Source organism: Harpia harpyja, chromosome 1 (assembly GCF_026419915.1).
Source record: "Harpia harpyja isolate bHarHar1 chromosome 1, bHarHar1 primary haplotype, whole genome shotgun sequence".
NCBI lineage: Eukaryota > Metazoa > Chordata > Aves > Accipitriformes > Accipitridae > Harpia > Harpia harpyja.
Window position 1 is genome coordinate 60,319,268 of NC_068940.1, and position 23,260 is coordinate 60,342,527.

The 23,260-nt window shown below is 39.2% G+C and overlaps 1 protein-coding gene across 10 annotated transcripts in view; it reads left to right on the plus strand.

The window, feature by feature from the left end:
• Positions 1-23,260, plus strand: part of AMPH (amphiphysin) — a 122,764-nt gene that overhangs the window by 36,985 nt on the left and 62,519 nt on the right. For 7 of the 10 annotated variants that reach the window (XM_052796218.1, XM_052796236.1, XM_052796247.1 and 4 more), the window contains exons 1-2: positions 19,258-19,287; positions 20,479-20,559. In XM_052796218.1, coding sequence (XP_052652178.1) covers positions 19,273-19,287; positions 20,479-20,559 — 96 coding nt within the window. In that variant the 5' untranslated portion in view covers positions 19,258-19,272. Of the gene's footprint in view, positions 1-19,257; positions 19,288-20,478; positions 20,560-23,260 lie in introns of those variants that run through there. The other 3 variants (XM_052796227.1, XM_052796295.1, XM_052796280.1) reach the window with 1 other exon arrangement.

Sequence of the window (23,260 nt, forward strand, 5' to 3'; positions counted from 1 at the left end):
GAGAAAGTTAAGAAAGGTAGAACATATCAATTTGAACAGTTTTATTCTTACAAATGTGAAAAAATGCTGTGATCAATACCTGGGACTAATAAGATTTAGCTTTGCTACTTTTATGAAAATGTAGCGTCTTTGATGGCCTCCTAGCAACCTGCTGGGGTGCTGGGATTAATTTAAATTTGAGGAAGCAATGGCATCTACTGAATAACTAACATGATTTCTTGCAGCATCTAGGATTTGCATTGTGGTTATCAATCTTAGTAGATCTCTAGTACATAAAATTCATCTCCCAAAGAAAAAAAAAGGTTAAAAGTTATAAAAAGGCACAAAGCTAAGAATAATAACGCTGTCCTGTTATTACTTTGCATATTATGAGCTCCTGATGTAGAGCCCTGGGTCTTTATAAAGAGGAGCATATGGGTAACTTGGCAAGAGCTACCCTTGGAGGAGTAGTGTTGTTATTCAGGCAACCTTTCCTTTAGGTTGCATCTTGTCAGCTTTCGTTGCCTTAACACTGTCAGAGTTTAGAAATCTCTCACATAATCACCTGCCCTTATTTTCATTCAATATACCTGCAGGCCTACAGGAATCATAGCAGTCAAGAGCATTGCATGGATTAAATTAGTATGAGTCACATTGAAATTAAAGTGGAGGGGGCATAAATAGACCAGGACTGCTGATATAAAAGTCTTGTCCTAAAGTTTTATCACTCAGCATGACAGGAAGTCTAAAAGAGGCATCAGATTTTAATGTGTGTTCGTAGTTTAGATCGCAACAGGATAGGTCATAAGTCAGTTTAAGGTTTCTGTCTCCTACCTCTGGGATCGTTATTAAGAATTAGGAAATTACATCTGTAAAATTACACTCACTGACAGCTGATTCCTTGAGTTTATAGTGTGTATTAAATAAAGTTTTTCCTGCTTTTCCCACAGCATTCTGATTTATTAATGGAGTCAGAAGAGGTTTGTGTGTGATATTTGATGATGTTACATTTCCTTAATGTTGTGGTTCAGATTTCGGTACAAAAGGAGTTCTTCACATTGTAAAAGAAGTCTGATAAACATGACAGATATAGACAAATTTAAAAAAAAAAGTTTTGCTCAATTTAGTGTATTGACTTGCACCTTATGTATATATTAGTGGAACTTCTTTAGAAATTTCAAGGAGACTTGAAAGAGTAGTTTTAAGATTTTAATTATTTTATAGTTATGCAACTTTAATATTTACATTTTTATTTAAACTATTTCATATCAGTTGTAACATAAAGGATGAGTGAAAAAATAGTCTTCTATAGAATCTTTCAAAACAGGTGAACAGTGGAATTGTGGTTATATGATCCACACTCATTTGTGATTTCTTAATGCTTTTTAAAAAAAACAACACCAAAACTCCAAAATTGGACATTCCTGGAGGACGTGAGACTTGAATGGGCCTGTACCATCTACTTGTAGGAGAGGTGCTATGTAAGCTGGGGTTAAATTATGCCACACCACCCAGATGTGCCCACCTGAAGGAGAGATTGTTCCCAAGACTCTCCCATCCAGGATAAAATGGCACACAGTGCAATCAATTTTGTCTTTATCAGTTCCCTGGAGGCCAGGACACATAGGCTGTGTCTACATTAGGATTGTGAACTGATGATGGTCTATCTCTAAATCGAAACAGTACGTGTTGAGGACCTGGCACTCCTCACGTTTCTAGTTTTTTTAACTTGGGATCTGGTACCATGGATTGAATGCCTGTTTGAGGCTGGAGTGTACTGGAGAGTATATATACACGTATGGGGGTGTGTGCATATATGTATAAAAATAAAAAATAAAAAGTATACGTGCACCACTGGACACACATATATATATATATATGTGTGTATATATGCCATAAATATGTGGCTGTGTGTATGTATGTATGTATGTATGTATGTATATCCCTGGACAGACTTACCCATGGATGTCTCATTCCCTGCAGTCCTTGCAGGTTTATAGCCTTGTGATTACAGTGAGCATCCCACATGCAAGTCAGAGCAGTGGCAAATACTAGTAGCTTGCTCTAGAATAAGGACTTGCAGTAAAGTGTAAAAGTTGGCTGTTTAATGTTATACCGCTCCTGTGACAGGAAATCAGTGTAATGGCCCCATTCTAAAGTTTGCAAACATTTAGCTTTCTAAAGTACCTGTTGTTTTGTTGAGGAGCTAAGACACAGTCTTTGCTGAAAGGCAGCAAAGGAAGGACACTGGGTGCCGGAGTACTGCTGCAATAGTTCCATTTCATGAACAAGGCAGGGGTTAGTTAATCTGAAAAAGTCCAATCTAACTAACACTAACGACTTGGTACCTTTTCCCTCATGAGGAAAAAGCTGGCCTGACAGCTTTTAAAAATCTGTGGTCCATAGTCTAAGGGTGTAAGCAACTGGACCACTGCAAATACCTGGAAGGCCTTTTCTCCCCCATAAACAGGATTGGGCAAAGGATGTGCCATGATCCCATTGATTGATGGATTGGGGAGGCCTTTAAAGATTTTTGTTTCTAGAAATTCATAGATGTAGGTACCATTCTTTTTTTTCCTCCCATAGTCCCCATGGAGAACTGCAGTTATTTTAGCTCTATCAGCAATCTCACTGTCTGTGCAGAGATAAGCGTTGGGCAAAATTTAATAGACTGTCTCTTATAGTGTGTAAGCCAATACTCAGAGATAAATTATAAAAGAAGCAGACTATTGACCAACTTCCACAACTTCCAGATGTCAGCTGTTACGGGACTTTTTGCTGTGGAATGCATTAAATCCTTCTATTAGAGTATTTTGTTATTGTTACAGTAGGTAAGAGGATTCTGAAAATAATCATCTATTTCTCTGGAAACCATAGTCTTTCTGGGAGCTGCTGCCTTCAAGTACCATCCTAACCATCTTGTATGAAAGGAGCGGGGAGGTAGAATTCAGCAACAGGGAGGTGCTGAGACTCAGACTGAAGTACAAGTACTACTTCATAGGTATGTTGGATCAAGAGGGGGTCTATAATACTCTCTTGTATTATAATAATTTGGCATGGTTTGCAGATGCACATGGGTTTCCACACCATGGAGCAGGGTACATCTCCTTTCTTTTCAGCCTTTTTGTAGCCATCCCTTCTTCTGCATCCCTCAGCAGCCAGCCATAAATACCTTCTACTGTTGAGTCGAAAGCTGGCTTTCTAGGGACAGATCTGATGTTCAACTGTAGTATATATTGTGCTGCCCTAAGTAGGGTATCATATGGATATTTTAGATAAATTGAGACTGACTCGATAGCAGTCTTCACCTTGACATTTAAAAAACATTTCATCAAACTTCTCACAAATCCTCTTGATACTATGCTTCATAGCATCTGGTTAACAGAGTAAAATACCAGGTAAAGACAGCAATTATATTTGGTTATAAAGGGTGGTGCTTCCATCCAAGCTAAAGGGGACCTCTAGAGATCAGGGAGTCCAAACACATTTTAGGGTGCAAACTGGAGAGCTTTCTGCAGCATACAGGCAGGCAAAACAGAGACAGTCACAAGTGTGGATCACTTCCATGTTACTGTAGAGTTATGCTACACATCCCTGATCTGGTTTCAGTCTATATTTTGCAGGTTTTAGAAGGAAAGTTCCTTCCTTTTGTATAGAGTTGTTGTTTGGATCAATTTTCATTGCAGTACTCAAAGTCCTAGACGTTATTTTCCTGTTACCTTGCAACAGCATAAGGCATCATGTAATTAGAATACTTACCCTGAGTGTAAATGCTAGAAAGTCTTTGGCGTAAAGCTAGATTTTCCAGAAGCCCTCCAGTGAGACTGGCAGGCTTTGATTCTGCTACACATGGGCCAAGGCGTAAACACCACAGTATACTTCCCCCTACGTGATTAATCCCATTGGCTTTGAAGGGATTTACATCATTAAAGCTATGATCTTGCTCAGTCAAGGGAATCCTGAAGCTACCTGAGATAAACATGCCCGGGCAGACAATTTATCCCTGCAACTTTAGTTATTCCATTAGACAAGCTTCTGTGCTATTACAATGCATGGAGTGATCTCTGTTAGTTGGAAACAATATCTCTATACATTTAAATAACAAAACCAGTATTTTTTTTTGGAAGACACCTAAGAAGATCATGTGTTACCTAAAGCACTCCTGTCTAACATCCTTCAGTACCTGTGGGTGACAAATACTTCTGTATTCCTAGAAAAACTCATTTATATTCCTATAAATGTACAAAATGTTATGACTGTGGTGCATTTCTAATCTGTTAGTAGCTGCCAGAGGTTAAATTTATATTTATAAATGCCTACAGTTCTGCTTGCCTTTTAAAGCCATTATGGTTCATTATGTGAAAAGCATCCTTTACGAAAGCGTGTATCAAAATCACTTAAAGCATGTCTTTGTTAAGAAATTACTTGCTGCAGAAGCTATTTTACACAGCTGAAAATTTCAGGGACTGCATTTGATAGAAAGGAAAAAAATCAAATCAGGCTTTACACTTACAGAACTATTCCCAGTAAGCTTTGATGTACTTATTTTTATACCAGTATCTTTAACTTTTAAATTTTTGCTACAAGAAATATGACAGCTTGAGTAGGTATGATAGACAATATTAAGTAATGGTCGCCATATGTATCACTTTATTTTGGGGAGTGACATAAAACCTAATCCTGCTCATTTTTGTCGCACATTCAGATCCACAAATCTAATTACCTGAGTGAAATAATTGAGATTAGGACCTTTTTATATACTTGTACTCTGATATACGTGCTTTTTTAGTTCTTTGTGTTGCTCAATAGTTGTTGAGAGAGGATTGTATAGGCATGGTGTTGATGCACAACATCTACATGTTCAGTTTAAAGCTCTCCTTTTGGCTTATTGTATGATTAATTACAGGCTGGCACAGCTGCTTAATCAATTCCTGTCTCTCAGTTTCCTCCCCCTAGAAATGGACATGTTATAATCCAGTCTCGGAGTGATTGTAAGAGGTGCTTGCGAGATAGTCACTTACTGTGGTGATCATGGTGGATAGGAGTATTTAGACTGACTGTACATTCGAGCTCCAAATGTAGCGAGACACTGAAAAATGGGTATCTTTCTAATGAGAGTTGTACAAAGTTTTCTTTTCATAGGATTTAGCCCTGCATATCAAATTGTTGTAGTTTAATCTCCTTTGCCGCTTTTTCATGTCTGACACCATTTTCAGATCCATTTTCACATGTAAGCTGATTTTCAGTGCTTAACACATTTCTTTCTACCACTGATTTTAAAATACATCAAGTGTTTTTTTTAATTATTTTTCTACATATGACTGATTTTCAAAGCTGCTGAAAAGATGGGAAATTCAAAGGGAATTCAAGGACGTGGAGTAATTTAAAGAAACTCTAATTTAGACATACTATTACTAGAGAAGAAAGTTACCTCCAAGCTGGAGAGAGTCTAGAGAAAAGGCAAGAGAACAGTCGAACATTAGAAAACTTGACCACAAGGGAAAGTTGAAGTCATGGCATTTGCTCAATGTAGAAAAGAGTAGACTGAAGGCAGGAATGGTAACAGTCTTCCAATTTATTTAAATAAATACATTTTTTTAAAAGTTATTTTAGGGAGAATGATGATAATTTTTTCCATCTTTGCCACTGGATGCAGGACACCAGCACAGCTGATCTTCAAAAGAAAGACTGGAGTTGTTTGCCACTATCCCATGCTGTTCTATGACACTTAAGGTGTGAAAGACTATTAACTTACTGTCCTCTTCCCTCCAGCTGAATTCAGCTATGTACCGTATTCCTGGTGATTTTCAGTAGTAGCTACCCTGTGCCCATTTCCTCTGGAAGAAGTTCCTTCCATCTCAAGTACAAGGACAAAGATTTCTGCTGAGCTGTTCCCTGAAGCATGGGTTCAGCCTCAGTGCAAACAGTTTGCTTCTGAAGAGTTTGAGAGGCCTCACAGAACAGAACTTGCTGATGAAGGTCACTGCAGGTTGTCTTTCCTGCTGATGTTTCTCCAGCATGCCTTGGTGACTATGCTAACAGGTTATACGGCATCCCACTGTTACTTTATTTTGTCTCAATTCTGGAAGTGCTGTTTTCTAAATTTCCTTATACCTACAGAGTTTGTGGTATTTTTCTTACCTGTCTTAACCCTCTCTCTGTATTGAAAATGTCCTTTGTCCAGATCCTGACTTCTTTCTCCTTGTTAACCTTGCTTGCACTGTGGTACATTCCTCTGACTCAGTGTTTGTCTGATTAAGGACCATGAAAAGGCATCAGAACATGACTCCAGATGAGCAGTAACCTCAGAAGAACATGGCTTCTCTTGCAGTAAAGCAGTGCTTGCATGCCATTTCTTCTCTAGCATCAGCAGATAGGCCTCTTTTCTGGACACCTTTTTGCTTGGGAACTGTGACTGTTAGAGAGCTCTTAAATGTGTTGTTTTTACAGAAGCACATTGAGTAGAATGGGACTGCTGTTTGCTTGGCAAAGAAAAGACTTCCCTGGAAAGCGGACTCTACCTGTGCTGTGCATGCTGCTGATCTGAGCAACACCACATCTGTTTCCACATTCAGCAAGCAGCTCTCAGGGCTAATTCTGGAGTCTCATCCCCAAGCCCCATGGGAGAGGAGGAAGCACTATTTGCCTGCAGTGTCTCATGCAAAGTCTAGGTGTCAAAGCTGAAGCACTGCTGGTAGTCCTTGCTGACCTCAGCTTCAGTTCAGAGCTTTTTTCCTTTTCAATAACTAAAAGGCCATGACCTGGGGTAAGCATGAAGAAATGATGCACATAAACTCCTGAGAACAGGCAAGCTTATCCTCCGCAGCAATTAATGAGGAAAGTAGAAATATACAGTGTTAGCTGAGCAGCTTTAGAATATTTTAATGTTGTGACGTACTGTTTGACCTTCAGTAATGCAAAAATGCTGAATAATTCTAGAAAGTAATGAGAAGGAAAACTGGTAACTTTCTTCAGAAATATCTGACTAGCACATAAGCTAGCCATATTATGCTGATTTAATTATTCCTTCACAGAGCTGGTCTTGAGGAATTTGTTAGTGCTATGAGATTATGCCTTCACAAATTATTCCAATAAGTCGGAAATAAATCTCTTGTGGATCAGTATGTTTCTGAAAAAGCTATTCTTAAAAAAGACAGACAGACCTGGGTGGCTTCAAATATTTCCTGAGTTGTTAAATTAGTTGAACTAAGTGTATATGCTGTATCTAACTTTTCACACTGTTGGGAGATAATTTCCTCCATTTTTTGCATACAAACTTATTTATCATTCCATCTAGAGAGGAGTGAATTCACCTGGAAGTGTTACATCAGTGTCACTGTATGAGGAGAGAGGTCTGGAGCATCCCAAAGGTGAAGAGCACCTCATCATCAAGTGTTGCCATGTCAGGCACATCACTGATACTTAGTGTGCAATGTATTAATGATCTATGAAGAAACAGTAAATTCCTCCACAGATGAATGTCAATCTGGAAAATGTTTTGCAAAGTACTAGACAAAGTTATCTTCATGTTCTGTGTTGCTTTGTGTGGCATGACATGAGACTGTCTTAACAGGTGCTGAAATATTCTGTTGGCAAGCCATCAAACCATGCTGGAAACTTTTGGTTTTCTTTCCCCAGGGCTCCACTATATCAGTCCTGTAATGAAGATTGCCCTGAGTCTGCAGAGAGAAATCCTGTCCTTGTTGGACATGAAGGAGCCTCAGGGTGGGCAGCATCCGCACCTCAGTGAGTGCTGGACCAAGTGTGGGCATCTCTTGCTAGCCTCAGCCAATACCTTTCTCGAGAAGTAAGAGTATCTGTGGAAATGTCACAGCTCAGACTGGAGGAGGCAGTCAAGATTAGGCATCTGTATTGCTACTTTGAGCATATGGATTGATTTAGAAGTCAAACTAATAAGACACAAAAATACTAGTAGCCTGTCTTGTAGAGATAATGGTGAAGTGGAAGGAGAATAAATTCACCTGTTAACTCTTTGAGGCTGTGCAATGAGAAATGTGTGAGCTCTGTTAATTACCCATGTCAGGAATGGCTGAAACCTTGTCTCTGTTTGTCATCATTTCTACACACTTACTGATGTAACTGTGATTTGGGGTCTGAGGATGTGGATTATAATCTCACAGGCAACCATTAGAAAAACATTTAAAATCAAAATATCTCTTTTAAATCAGATTTTTTTTTCTCCCCAGCAATTCTGATTTTATTTTTTTTAAAGAGCTTTTATCTGGTTCTTCCTCCACGTTGAAGAAATTATTTTCACTTGGAAATTAAATTTTGTCTGCCTTCTGTGATGAGAAGTAACCTAGAGATACCTGTAATGCTATCAAATGAGACTTACCAACTTCATATCATTCTACTGAGGGGACATTATATTTTACCGCTAACACCTTTATCTACTTTGTGCCAAAATCCATTTCTTTTATTATAAATTGGTTCAGTTTGATTTTAATCAAGACCAATAGGAAATATTGTCACTGGATCTCGGAACTGAGTACAGAAAATCAGGTACCACAACGTGACTATAAGGGGAAGGAGCCTGAAAAGCATCACTACTCAAAGTGAAAGCCTGGTTTCCTCAAGTTCTTTGATCCACTGAAAGCATATCATCAGAGCTAAATAAAGTAAACAAGAGTCTGCTGTATATATCCTGTGGAATTAGACAGTGGGAGAATGCATGTGCACTTTTAAATTCAAGGTCTGTTATATTGAATGTGATCTTTATTTTGACTTGTGACTGAAAAGCTTTTTACTTGATTATTTTCTGACTCCCAGCAGACAGGAAGAACATCACATACTTGCTGTGATAAATCCAGAGAGACAGTCTGTAAAGGACAAAGTTGTCTTTTTCCAGGTAGAATTTAAATGTTTAATTAAGATAGCGGAACTATGCTAGCCACAGATAAATTACAATTTTATATTTGATACCTCTCTTCTTGGCCCAGGAAAAACTTGATTAATTTAGAGATAACAGATTGCTTGTCAGGTATCACTGCTGAGGACTTTAGTAGGATAAATTATATTAGGCTCCTTGTGCAAGGATGAACTTTAGTGGCCCTTCTGTAAAGGAGACAGAACTGTTTATTGCATTGTGGCTGCTTCCAGCTTAAGAGATTTTTGTGCTAAATGTCTTTGCAGTTGATTTTAACATTCCATTGACAAGATCTCAGAAGTTAATTTTTAAAAAGTTCTATACAGGCAATCTACCCCATTTTTTTACGATTATCCAAATCTAATTTGAATGATTAAAGTTTTGTCAATGGCAATTCTTTTACCTTTGATTCTATGCTACTTTTTATGCTTTGAAAATATGGCGAAAAATGTTTTTCAAGTGGCTGCTTTAGCCTTTTTTTCCTAGTTCTTAAAGACCAGGAGTATCAAGTAAATAGACAGCAAAAGAACTAGCTGGTCACCAGGTGAATGTAAACATCAGAAAAGAAGTTATTAATCATGGCTTTGTGGTAGGTAGGATCTTCAAACAAATCAAGATGATTGTCCCCTTGTCTTCAGTGCTGTGAAAGGGTAAAGGATCAGACAGTCTCTTGCTTTGAAAAGCTTGCAGCCCAAATAGGGCAGAAAGTGAACAGAAGATCAGGTAAATGAAGTTGTCACATGAACAGTGAAACATTATCAGGGTAGTAAATAACATATTTCTTCCACTGTTGTTATTTTTTGGAGGGAGCAGTATTAAGGAAAGTGTCTGCTCAACAGTAAGTATAGAGGACAAACCAAAGGGGAGTAGGAAAATGGAGGAGCTGGTAAGAGGGAGGGAAATAAAAGGTAATGAGGAGAGTGTAAGTGAGCCTGGATGCACACAAGTTTCTACAGTGCTGAGACACTCTGGTCACTACTAGAAAGCTATCCAGGTACTTTTCAGCTAGATGAGTAATTATAGACAGAAACAACAGCAACTAACAGGATTTTTTATTAATTCAGCAGAGTAGCGCTTTGATTTATCTGGGATGCAGTAAAGGTCACAGAAATTCAGCCAAAGATATTATTGCTAATTGTGCAGGCAGTTAAATTTAGCTCTTGTTCAACCAAAAGGAGTGATCAATCTTTTCAAGAAGTGTGAGAGCAACAATAGCCAGAGAAGGGCAAACAGATTGTCTTTCCAGTTCTTTAAGATGCCTTTTTGTTCACTCTTCCTCTTCTGTATAGCTCTAGTGCAGATAATCTGAACACAGCAGACTTCTGTGCTCTGAAACTCCTTTTCACAGGAGGATGGCCCAGAGGTTAAGATGCTAGTCTAGAATAATTAGATTTGGTACCCTGCTTGTTATTAACTTCCTCTGAACTTGGCATAGAAGTTACTTTCCTTTCCCATACCTTGTTTCCCCAAAGGTAAAGTGAGCAAAGAATGAACTGTTATTGCATTAAGAGATTTTGTGAGGAAAAAGAATACTCAAAAGCTTGAGGATTGTAGGTGTTGCTATGATAATAATAGCTCAATTCAGCTGCCCACACATAGGCTGCTTGAGTTGTATCCTGCCTTGCCTCAAGCTGCTATTCCAGAAGACACTTCCATAGGTCCTGTGTCATGTTTGCTACCTGCACAGAGATGTTTGAGGCATCCTGTGCAATCCGAGATGCCTACGGGAAGGCAAATGAATCAAACCCATGGTTTCTCAAAGTTGATTCTTTGCTTTTAGCTTGATCTCTATTCTCTCATAATGGTTTTTCTCCCTCTTAATTGTTTCTTTGATTTCTCACTCTTTTTTTTCTCTCCACATCTTGGTCTATGTTGTTTCTTGTTTCTTTCCATTTTGTTTTCTTCTTTAAGCTACATCCCATGAAAATCACCTGCCATGCACCATTCCAGCACCTCTGCCTGGATGCTGTCGTCTATTATACAAGCTAGTCATACAGAGCAGACTGGGGAAAACTGGTCTAACAGCTTGTTTATTTTTTGAAGTACATGGCAGTTCTTTGAAGCTGTGCCAGGCTTTCACATCCAGTGGGGATAAGCACCTTTCAGAATACATGCAGAGAGTGTCTGATGAGCCACGTTACCATGTGGGAGAGCCCCATAGCATTAAACCCTGGGAAGGTGCTAAAAGACAAGCAGAAGTCCCTAGCAGTATGTTGTCATAGCTGTTAGTATCCCTTCCCTTCTCACCAGCAAAATGAGGCATTGCAAACTTCAAAGCTCATCCTTCAGTCTCCTTAAATTCCTACTGCCCAGCTAAGTTTTACTGCTGGACCTTTTAGGTTCACACTTACACGGAACAATAGCCACCTACTATTGTGTTAAATTTTGCAAGGGTGCCTACTTCCAGCAGACCAAATTTGCTGGATGTTGCAAAGAAAAGGGTGAGTAATGGTCTATGCATTGTGGTACACTGCAATGTGCAAGTCAGTGCTCTCTATAAAGTACTTTCTGGTTTTAACCAAATGACCAAGGAACAATGTAGAAGTCTGTGGCTTCATTCTGAGAGGAATCTTAATCTTGTTTATTTTGTGGATCTCTCTAGAGCATTTTTACATTATCTGGGCAATGATGTACAATTAGATTCTGTAATTTGCAGAAAGGTTATTATAATCATCTCTCATAATGTAATGTTCACATTTGTCATTTAGGCTGCGTAGAAAGACCACATTTCCCTCTTTCAATTTTGATTAAGAGGACATATCTTATCATAGTGTTCTATGCTTGTCTGGATATTATTCAGTACTCTTCTCATTTGTTAGCAAACTGTTCCCATGCATCATGGTATTTTAAAATACTCAAAGCACCAGCAAGCAAAAGCTGACAAAAAATTAACAAAAGGAATGCAGCCATGAGGAAAGCGGACCTTCATGCTTCTTGAAACAGCAAATACCTTATCAGAGCTTCACATGCATCAGGACAATCCATCAACAAGAAAAATCCATCAGGGCTATAAAATGTAAAGACACCACATCAGGAATTCATTGAAATGCAGTTTGTTGGGGTTGGGAGAGGGTTCTAGAGGAATGTTGCTGCACACTTGTCATGTATCCTCCCTAGGCATCTTCTTTTGGGGGGGTTGGAGAGAGGTTGGTATATTATATGGACAATTAGTCTGACCTGTAGAGTTGTTTTTATGCTCTTCCATACCGGAGAGTGCCTGGTACCTAGCAGCTGCCCTCTTCCATTGCTTGGGCCATATTTCATGCATTAATGCAGTTCAGGATATGACTTCTCTTTTGCTTTGTGACACTGTACAGCAGAAATTGCCTCTGTCATATCTTAGGATAGTGATTGTGGAGTTGCAGTCCTCCACTAAATGGTACATTCCCAAATTGCAGTTTACCGTGATGGCCTTTCTCCTAGTATATGATCTACTGTGTCCAACTTCAGCAATGAAATTCAATTGTAAATGGTAGGCAAATGAGGATTATTGTGCCTGGTGTAAAAGAAGACCTAAATGGGAGGCTGGGGAACAAATACCAGTAAAATAATAGAGATATAAGATACATTACATGACAGTGAAGATTGGCTGTAATTTGCGGAATGATCAGTTGTTCTACATATCATTAATAGTGCAAGTGTACACAGAAAAAAGGAGTGGTAACAACAGATTGCCTAATGTTGATCTGGAAACCTGAGCTAAGTTTAGTCATTTCTTAAGATCAGTAACAGAAACAATGCAGACCACAGATTCTGCTGAAGATGAGGAAGAAGAGAGTGGTCAGAGGAGAGTGAGAGCATAGGTGTTTCCTGCGTCTTCTGCTTCCTTCTGTGTCTGATTGAGCTCTTGTAAATTTACTGGCCATCTCCAAGGCAATTCTTTCTTTAAAAAAAAAAGTATCGTGTGTTCTGGGTTGGAGGATCATTGTTTGCTCCTTAATGATTTAAAGAGTGTTTTCTTAAATTATCACCTCTGTGTTTTATGCACCAGTGGATCTTCTTGAGTCTTCAAAAAGAGGCCAAAGCATCACTCTTCTTGACTCAGCTCCCATGTCTGCCTGCTGGCCAGCTGCAGCCCTCGGGATGCCTGGAGTGGTTCTGCTACAAACCAGCACCACACGAAGCAATTGCTTATCAGTGAAGAGCTTTATTGTACTGTCTTTCTGCATTTTCTATAGCCCTCTTAGTAAAATGCTCAGTGTTCTGTTTTAAACAGGTTTTCAGGCTTTTGAGAGTCTGTCAATGACAAAGGATTTTTTTCTACAACCCTCTGGCAGATATTAATGAGAACGGAGGCTTGGGCAAACATTTGTCACTGTCAGCTGCTGTTTCTGCAGGAGCACAATGGTGGAATAGCAGCAGCAGTACAAAGGCAAGCCTGAGTTCTTGGAAAGTGTATGGCTGTATAGTGTGGAAAGTATGAAATTCAGTCAACCTCTTGGACAAGAGAAGCAATGGAGCCTGTTGCATTGCAGCTATGTTGGGATCAAAATATTCACAGCAGAACTGAAACTGAGCAACACACTGTGCTATTTAAGACATGTATCTTAACTCCGTGATAAAATGGTAATTTATACTTATTGGGTATGTTCTGGTTGCTGATCTACTTACTTTACAAAATCCTAGTAATGTTAAATATGATATGGTTTCTGGCTAGGCCAAAAAACTGAACATGTTTGGAAAGCCAAGGCTTTAACCCTAAAAAGAAAGTGTTAAATACTGGGTTTTTTCTCCCTAAAGTGCTCAGCTGCCTAACTTATTAGCGTGAAAGTCAAAGAATGTTGATCTTTCATTCTATTTAGTCAGAAACTTACTCAGCATGCTGAAATGGAAATTCTTGGAGCAAAAAAAAAGAAAAAAAAACAAACAAAACCCACCTTGTTTACCCGGGACTCACTTTTCCCACCTATGATAATAACGATTGCTTTGCACACGTACCCTGAGACTTTAAGTCATGTTCTATGTAAATTAATTTCTGCAGAAATTAATAAAATACCAAAAAGTTCTTGGACTTCATATTTTTAAAATGCCTATTGCTTATATACAGTCATAACTTTGCTCAAAAAAACCCCCGAAAAACCAAAGAGAAAGCAAAGAACAGCACTAGAGAAAGCAAAGAACAGCACTAGAGAAAAAATTAACAAGTTTTTAAAGAATCTTTAATTTATTATTTTTCTAATTAGGCAATTCCATCTAATTTTTATGAAATACATTGTGCATATTTTAATCCTACCATGTAACAGTATTGAAAAGTACCTCTCTGCCCATCTTGTTTTTCTGACCATATTTTGAGATTTCATTGCTGGAGTGAAATGGAGGCAGGATAAGACTGTAGACTTTGACATCATGGTAAAAAGAGTTTTGTTTTGTTTTTAAATGCCACCCAAGTAGATCTTGAGTAGTTATGTATGAATGTTACCTCTTTGGAGAGGAGACTTTTTATTAGTTGGACTAAACATGTAGTTCCATAAACTTTACACTTACGTATCTATAATCCAATTCACTGTCTCTTCCTGCCCCCCTTTGCAGGGGAGCAACCAAGTAGCATCCTTGTAATGATTCTCCCTCTGGTTTCACTTCAGCTACCCATGTGCTAACAGTGAGGAGGCAGGAATCTCATGTGGCTTCAGTGAGTCTTGAGTATTTGTTCTATTTCTTGTGATTAGCATCCTGCTTGCACCATTGAGTGAGAGTCAGTAGATACATTTTGGAATTAGTTCTGTTCCAAGCTTCATACTTCGATATGTTGTCTTCCAAGCTAGCTTTTATTTCTGGAACAAGCAGGGTTTCTTAGACTATGTTCCTACACTTCTCAAATACCAGCAGGATATCATGGATCATGCTTAACTTTTCTAATTTGACACTTTTTTATGGTTTTGTGGTGTTGGATGCTTTGTATAGCATCCCATCTGTCCTGGGTTCAGTTGGCATAGAGTTAATTTTAACAGGCAGCTGATAGGCAGCACAGCCAGGACAGCTGACCTGAACTAGCCAAAGATCTATTCCATACCATGTGATGTCATGCTCAGTATATAAATGGGGAGTGGGCTGGGGGGATGCACGTGCTCTCTCCGCCTCCCCCTCCCTTAGTACCTTTGTTGTTGTTGTAACTTCTCACCTTGTGTTGTCCTGGTAAACTGTCCTTATCTCAACCCACAAGGTTCCATATTTTTTTTTTTTTTCTTTCTCCTTTCTCGTTCTCCTCCCCATCCCACCAGAGCAGGGTGGGGAGGAGTGAACGAGCGGCTGCATGGTGCTTTGTTGCTGGCTGGGTTTAAACCATGACACCATCACATAAAAAATTTTGTCTTTTTAAACTTGGAGGTGCCTGTGTGGGTTTTTCTGGGGGGAGAGGGTTGGTTTGGGGCGGGGGGTTGGTGGGGTGGAGTTTTTTGTCTGTCTGGAATTACTGTCAGGCTGTGGTAAGGGTCATTATATGTTTGCCGTATGAGTTGTCATATACTATTTTGTAGTTGGGTAAGTTGAAATATAGTCATGTTTACTTCGAACTTATCCCATTGTGTTGCTTTTTTTCACCTCAGATAAGCATTCTTGTCCTGCATCATGAGAAGCTTCTTTCAAAGCTTCTATTTTATATTGACCAAATACTTCTTTCAGTTTTGTGAGCATTTGCTGAAATCCATATGATGTTTTGCACACAGGTAACTCTAAAATGCTTTCTCCTGAATGGTCTGCTTTCATTTTAACCAATTTCTGCCCAGAAGTGCCATCTTGAAACTCCTTTGGAAAGCTGTGCATGTTAGTCATGCAGCCCTAGTATTTCTTTTACAGGTTGTAGAAGAGTATGGTGTTAGAAAAAAGGTGTTGTGGAACAGTGTTGTAGTGCATGAGTTTGCATCTGTTGAGATCTGGAGCACGTTGCTATTCTCAAAAGATTTTTGACAGTGAGTCCATGACAACGGTTTTGGACTCTCACAAGTGTTTGTCTTGCTCTTCATACTGGGGTTATTCTGCAATATCCTTAAATAGTGCTACTTGTGGCGAGTTAGATTAGCTTAGCTTTTTCAGTGTTTTAACAGTCCTGGGAATTTCTGATAAAGTCTTGTCCGGGGCAGTCCTGTCTAAGCAGTCATGTCTTCCTGCCCTGAGTGGTTTTGAATATGTTGGTTGTTCTTTAAGAATACTGATGCGTGACTGGGGATGATGCATGTTGGGATGTCTGATGAGGTTACTGTCAACTCCTGTCCACCCTGCTGCTGCTGCTCTGCAGGGAGCTAAGCTGCTCTTGGGTGGCCACAGTTTACATCAGAGAATCAGTTGGGGTTTTTTTGTTTGGCTGGTTTTTTTTCCTTGAATTGCCATAGTCTTGCAAACTTTTTTAGAGGAGGATGAGTAGGCCTGTCAGGGTGGTAGTCTCAGCAGCTACTATAACACTGTCATCCTTGCCACAAGACAAGAGTTTTCAATATAATCAAGCTTACTCCAGCTCATCTGTAATTTTTTCTATTATATTAGTTTCCTTTCTTTGGCATGTTGCAGGCATTTACAACATTCACATCACAGTCATTGTAAAATTGATCATTTTAATTCAAGATCAGCAAATTACTGACTTTTTCTTCCTAACACTTCAGATCCTTATAGAACTGAAATGCATTATTTGGTAAATGAAGGTACTTAGAAGACTAAAGGGGAGCTGTTCAGTCTTACCTCTTCAAAAAGGTTTACTGAAGATGCAACAACCCCAAATGGAAATATTCTTGCATTTTGTATCTAGATGTGTACTCTTGATGACATTTATGAATTATATCAGACATGTTTGATGTCCTTACTCAAATTTTATGTGTTTGTGTAGTATTTGTCATTTATTTATCTCAGTACCGCATTGCCAGACAATTCCTCATTACATGTATTCACTCGACAGCATCTAGGTTTACCATCAGATCAAATTTAGCTTTTACTTCATTCTCAATGCTAATTGGACTTAATCATTTAGTTCATATATTCTTAGTGACATGCTGGGTCAACACTGATGTTCATTTTAGATCCTTAACACGTAATTCAGTGCATCAAGCAAATTATACAATATCACATTTGGAGACCACAGTTAAATTCAGAAAAAAATAAAGCAGCTGTTTCAAATTCTGTCTCTTTTTGTTGTTGTTTCTTTTTTTTTTTTTTTGGCATGTATGTCTTTTTATGGCACTTTAAGAGAAAACTTACTGGTAGCTGATTTAGTCTAGTTGTATGAAATGGGGTATCTTTTTACCTATTTCTTTTTTGGATAGGATGATTGTATTCACCAGCTTTTTTATAGTCTTCAAAAGACTACAGAATACTTGACTGTAGAATGTTTATTGAGATTCAGTTCATATCTGTTTCTTTAATTTTTTAAAATTATTGTATTTGATAGATGTTCTTAACCCTAACCCCACACATTATTTCTCTGTATTGGCATGCTAAAAAAAAAAAAATGCTAGCCACCTGCCTTCTCTGAGTCCAGGCCTAATTCGAGCCTTACAGGCCATTGAATATTCAGCAACAGCTTTGGTTTGTCTGCTCTTTCTTTTTCTAATGCCTGAATCCAAATCCCCAATATGGGTTACTTACCACATGGACCTAAAATTAAATATTAGCCACTTACGCATCCAGATCTCCTTTATTTGGCACGTTGTAGAGCACTCCAAGGCTTCTGTATAACACTGTCCACCTACCCTTCTCATGTCCTCAGGGGCCACCAATAAACTGAGCTATTCCTGTTACTAAATCTGATCCTTATCTAGAAGGGTGGTTGAACTGAGGCTTAAGGGGGGGTTAGGCACTTGCTGCTCCTGAGCACAGCCTTCATTTTACCTTTAAGGGCCATCAGATGCTTTCCAGTAACCTGGGCGTTTTAAGTCTATTTTGTCTTGACCAATATCTAAACGTAATGCTAGTAGGCTGTCTACTTGCCTTTTCCTAACCCGAGCCCTAAACCAGACCCTGACTCTAATCTTGACCCAGGTACTCTATATAACAAGATGAACAATGTGTCTAAAATTTATTTCAGCCTGTCCACAAGAGGGGCTGGAGTTAGAGGAACCCATGTGTAGTGTAGACAAGCCTTCATCTGGCCTTAACCATACCTCAAAGACACCCTGTAGGTGGTGACCAAACTGAGCAAAAATAAACTACAAACTATAGACTTATGTTGACAAGAGACTTCCACTTTGAGACAGAAGTGCACAAATAAGTGCTGAAAGGTAGATCAGTTTCTAAGACTTACCTTCAGTCTGGTCACCTCTCTGTTTAGAATACCAGTGGTAAAGTTGTAATCACAATTAGGTTGGTTGTAAAAGGCTGAGCTACACCTTCAGTGGTCCTTGAGGCTATGTGAATGGGATCTAAAGGGACCTGTAAGGAGTAGTTTATTCTAGCCCCAGTCTGCTCTGCTGTCTATAGAATTGTGGGCTTAGGATTAGGATTGCGTTTAGGAAGAGTGAGTGAACCCCAGTTATCTGTGTGTATGGCATGGGCTGCAGGATTTCCATGAGGGCAAGTATCTTTAGCTGATGCCAAGCCTCTGGCTTGGAACTCCTAGTTCCAACCACGTGATGTGTCTGTAGTTCTGGTTTGGGTTAGGGTTAGGAAAATTGGGAAGCTATGTCATTAATGGTTATTTGATGTAACCCTGGATTAAGATTAGGGTTGGTGTTTGCAGAGGCCAAATTCTAACCCTGCATCTTAGTCTCAGTTCAGCTAAATACCTGGAGAGAATTTGAAAGTTGGAGATGATAGGATAAAAAAACACAAAACCATAGGAGGTAGATGCTGTAAGAGGTAGGTTGTTCTCTTCTGAGCCTTGCGCTATTGGGCCTGAGTGCACATCTGGAGGCATAGATGTGTGCCATTGATTTTTTGGGAAAGAGAAAAGAGTTTATCGTGACAACCATTCTTGCAGTGGTTTGTTACCTGTGTTATGAATCACTCAGGCTACAGTTAATGTCCCTGCTGCTTGTTCCTGTGAACATGATTTGAATGTATTGCTGTGGTCAGGAGGCTTACCTGGCAGCCACCTCTTTGAAAAGGAAATGTTGGATTTTCAGAGAGCCGCCTGGTGTGAATCAAAGTCGTGCCACAGTTGGAGGCAGATGTTTGGCTCATTGGTGACAAGGAGCAATGTGAAGGCCTGTGATGATTTGAAATGTTAAATTAAATTATTCCTTTGTAAAACCATCTATGATACTTTTTAATATTTTATGAAGAGGTTGGTGATGAGAGTGTATGAGGTCTTTGGGACTAGTCAGCAGGCTTAAAAGCAACCCATAATGCCCAAATGAGCAGGGGAAATGAAAAGCTGAAACATAGCTATCAGCTGCAAAAGGCTGGTCTTTGAGTTTTTTTCCTCTCTGATGTCATTCTTTCTGTCTTTCTACAGTAGATACATCAAAAGTTCCTTGAAGTTCCACATGCCAGGTCCACAGGTAGTGTCGCATCACCTTCATGAACATCTTGACCCCCAGCTTCCACTGTGGCAATGCTTGCCACCCCTTTGTGCAGCCTGGTTTTATGGTGTGGGGCTGGCTGGGGTTGGGACAGGCGGGTGGTCAGAGAGAGAATATGGCAGAACTGGAGCTGTACAGTCTTTGTTTTGAGAAAAATAGGTGGTGATGTTTATATGTTTACTCATAGTAACAGTTAATTGCTACTATTTCTATTTTGTGGTGTTGGGTTTTTTTTCATTTGTTTGTGGTTTTTTTTTCCTGTGAAAATTGAAAGTTTGGTCAATTTGTCATGGGAGAGCAATCTGAAGACACTGTGTGAGATGGTTCATCCCACATAGAAGTGCTCTATAAAGATTTGGGGGTTGCTTGACAAGAAGGGTGAAGCCTATTTGCAGCTATGTGTAATACTTCAATATTAAAATGAATGGATAGTGCTGGGATTTAATAATAGAGTGCATTTATTGTAGTTAAATACAGTGTAAAGTGTAGCTGTGTCAAATTACTTTTGAGATTGCTATCACATGAATAGCCCTAACTGCTGACATTATAGTATATTTATTATCTAGTGGATGACAATCCACTTCTGAATTAATGAGGGGAGCAAATATGAACCCCATTAGAAGTTTTAAATACGCATCAGCTGTAACAATTTCTCATGCAGCCTTACAGTTCTTTATTCTCTATGACTTCATGTTGAAAATCATATGGATAAAGATAATGTTAATACCGTTCAATGTAATGAGCCATAAACAGAAGAAAAACCTAATGACATTTCTCTTTTTTTTTTTCCTTTCTCTGTCTGAACGGGAGGATAACTTGCAGTGCCAGCAAATTTCTCTCATTCTTCCTTGCTTTGAAGCTTCTTTGCTTCCCTGGGATTCTTTGCTAAAAGAAAAGTTGCTTCATTAAAAAAAAACATACCCCCCAAGGACTCCATACTTTGAAGTGTATTTCCACACACACATACACACACCATACTCCTGCTTTTATCCTTTTTATTTTGACAAAATGGTTTCCTGTGTGAACTTCAGAAACAGTAGTGCATACAACAACCCCAAAAGTGAAATGCTATTTAAGCTTAGCTGCAAGAACAGAAGTGTTGAAAGTAGCAGCATTTTTGATTTGTAACATAAATATTAAATTATTCCTTTTTCTTTTTTTTCAATGTAGGTACTTCAAAAACTAGGAAAAGCAGATGAAACAAAAGATGAACAGTTTGAAGAATACGTTCAAAATTTCAAACGGCAAGAGGTCAGTTAGTTACTTTTTCAGTTTCTTTAATTGTGTCTTAAGAATGCAGGGTATTTGAACTTGCTGATTTTGAAGAAGGTATTACAGGGTAACAGGTAAGAAGATTATTTTGGGGGGGGTGTAAGATTTTGTTTTGCTATTTTCAAGCAAAGAACAGTTGGATTTGTGCATGCAGAGGGCTAGGAAATGTGCTTATAATAAAAGGAGATATTGTAATCATATATAACACCATCATGCTCAAACCGTTTGGTATCAGCAGTGACAGCACATTTTCGACAGCGTAACTGAGAATGGAACGCAACCCCAACTAAATGCAGCTTTGTAGTTGCCTTCTTACAAAGAAGAGAAGTATTTCTTTGGTTTCATTTTGTAGATCGCTTTCATCAGTGGTGTATAATAATACCGGTGTTATACGAAGTGAATAGATGAATAATTTCAGATTGCTCTGTGTTGTTACGCTCCCCGTCTGTGCAGGGGGCTCTGGTGGCAGTGCTGATGAAGCACTACTGGGGAGCAGCGCTCAATTACTCTTAATGTTGTAAACACAACACGTGAAAACAAAGGTGCCCCGAAGAGTTCATAATCTACTCCCAATACCATCCTAAATTCTAACCTCAGTTATTCCTTGCTTTGTTGGACAGACTTTTTGGCTCTGAGGTGATTAATTGCGATTAATTATATAGTAGCTTTCTAGTACAAATTAATGCCTACCATGAGCCGCATTAATGCCACCAAGAAAATAGTCATGTTATGTAAGGATGAACTGGGGTATCTGTCATCTTTGTGAGCTGTCATTTAGAGCTCATATAGAAAGGCACTGGAGGGTGAGAGAACTACTCCCACACATTTTACACAATGTAAAAATTGGCTCATGTCAGTGTTTGCAATTTGTGCCCTGAATCAGTCCTATCCGGCACATGGACTTCTGTCCTTTCCATGTAAACACAAACCCTGCATCCTGACGGCTGGGGTGCTTATTAACTCTTTTGCATCTTGTGGTCACTTAGCCTTTATTTTCCTCTCTCAGTGTAGAAGGGGGGGAGGTTTCAGGAGCCACTGGGCTGTTGTGTAGATCTGCGCTCTTCCCCGAAGATGAAAATTATGGGAAGTAAAAGAATCTGTTTCTCTGAGGAGGGTGGTTCCTCCCTCAAATTTCTTGAGGTCAGGAAGATGGTGGAATTTAATAGGCCTGAAGAAGCACTCAGAAGCTTTGAAAACCTGCAGAGATGTTATATTTTCCCTTTTCTTCCCCTTCCTCTTTTCCAAGTACGCTGGGATATCAATGGAGCATTTCTTTCTTCTTGATTGTCCTTATGTTGCTGCTTATCCTTGCTGTCAATATCCCAGCTGTTTGCACAGCTAGTAACTGTTACTAGAAATAAGGTACATCTGTAAGGTTCTTACTGGGTGCAAAAGGAGCAGCTGGAGCACCCCCATGAAGAAACAGGGTTTTGTGGGATATTTTTTTTAGCTAAAAATTCTGAGTGAAATTAAAGAGATATGAAAGAGAAAAAAATATCTTTTTAAGCAAAATTATGTCTCAAGTGTTTGTTTTTTCTGTCCTTTACCAAGAATTTTCTGTAATGGTGATTTTCAGCTGAAAGTCTTGCTAAGGGCTAAGGAGGATCTTAGCATCGCTTCCTTTTTATTTCCTCCTTCTTTGATATACAGAGAGGCAGTAATAAACTGTCAAGGACTCTGCAGGAATCTGCTAAATCTGGATGCGAATGTGACTTGGGGCCATGGGAGGAGTTGGGTAGGGAGTGAGCGCAGAGGGAACTACTGCAGCTCTCTTGAGGGGCACATGCAGATTAGGCTAGGTCCACTGGCACACTAAATGAGAGAAACTGTACATTTATGAAAATAATCACACGTGCTTACTGTGCCCTGCTGGGCTTGCTCCCGAAGAGTTCTGTTGGGGGAAAAAATGCTGCAAAAGCACTGGTTCTGCCATGTTCACCAATAAGAAGCATAAAAATTGCTTAAATTTTCTTAGTTTTGTCCATACTTTGATCTACAACTTAGTAGCAATGCAAAGATATGAAGCATTACAATGTGCATCTGAATTATCACTCTTACTGATTAACACCTTGCAGAACTGCTGTCTTCTGTGAACTCAGGCAGCCATCTCTTCTTGATTTACATTCAGTCCTGCTTTCACAGTTATCTCTGCAATGGTAGAGCCTTTAGAAAAAGAAAAATCTAAATTCTAGATTTTAATAAAAAGGCAGTCTGGGTGATTGATCCTTGTGCTGAGGTCCACCGAACTGTTGATGTAGGCCATTCAGGTGGCTTGCAAGCAGAACTGCCCCTGTTAGAGGCTGTCCCATCTTTTGCAGTTCCCTCCAGGATTATTTGTCTCCGTGGTGGTTGCTGACCTAACAAGGCCTTTCTATGGCAGAGGCAGTTTGAGAGAAGGTCCAACCTTTACTTTGTTTCTTGCAATCTCACTTAGCAGTGGTTTGGCTGTTTCCTGGCCATCTCACCTACCTGCATTTGGTTTTGAGGAAGACTGTTACTTCAGTTCTGTGTCTTTGTAAGTTGTTTGTAGCAGCTAGTGCCACATGGGCTCTGGGGATCCTGGTAAGCTGAAAGCTGTGAAAATGGTCTATTTTTCTTGTGCCCCTACCTTATTAAGCCTGCAACACTTGGGAGGTCAACTGGTCTTAAGTATAGAATTATCTTTTTATTGATACTCTCC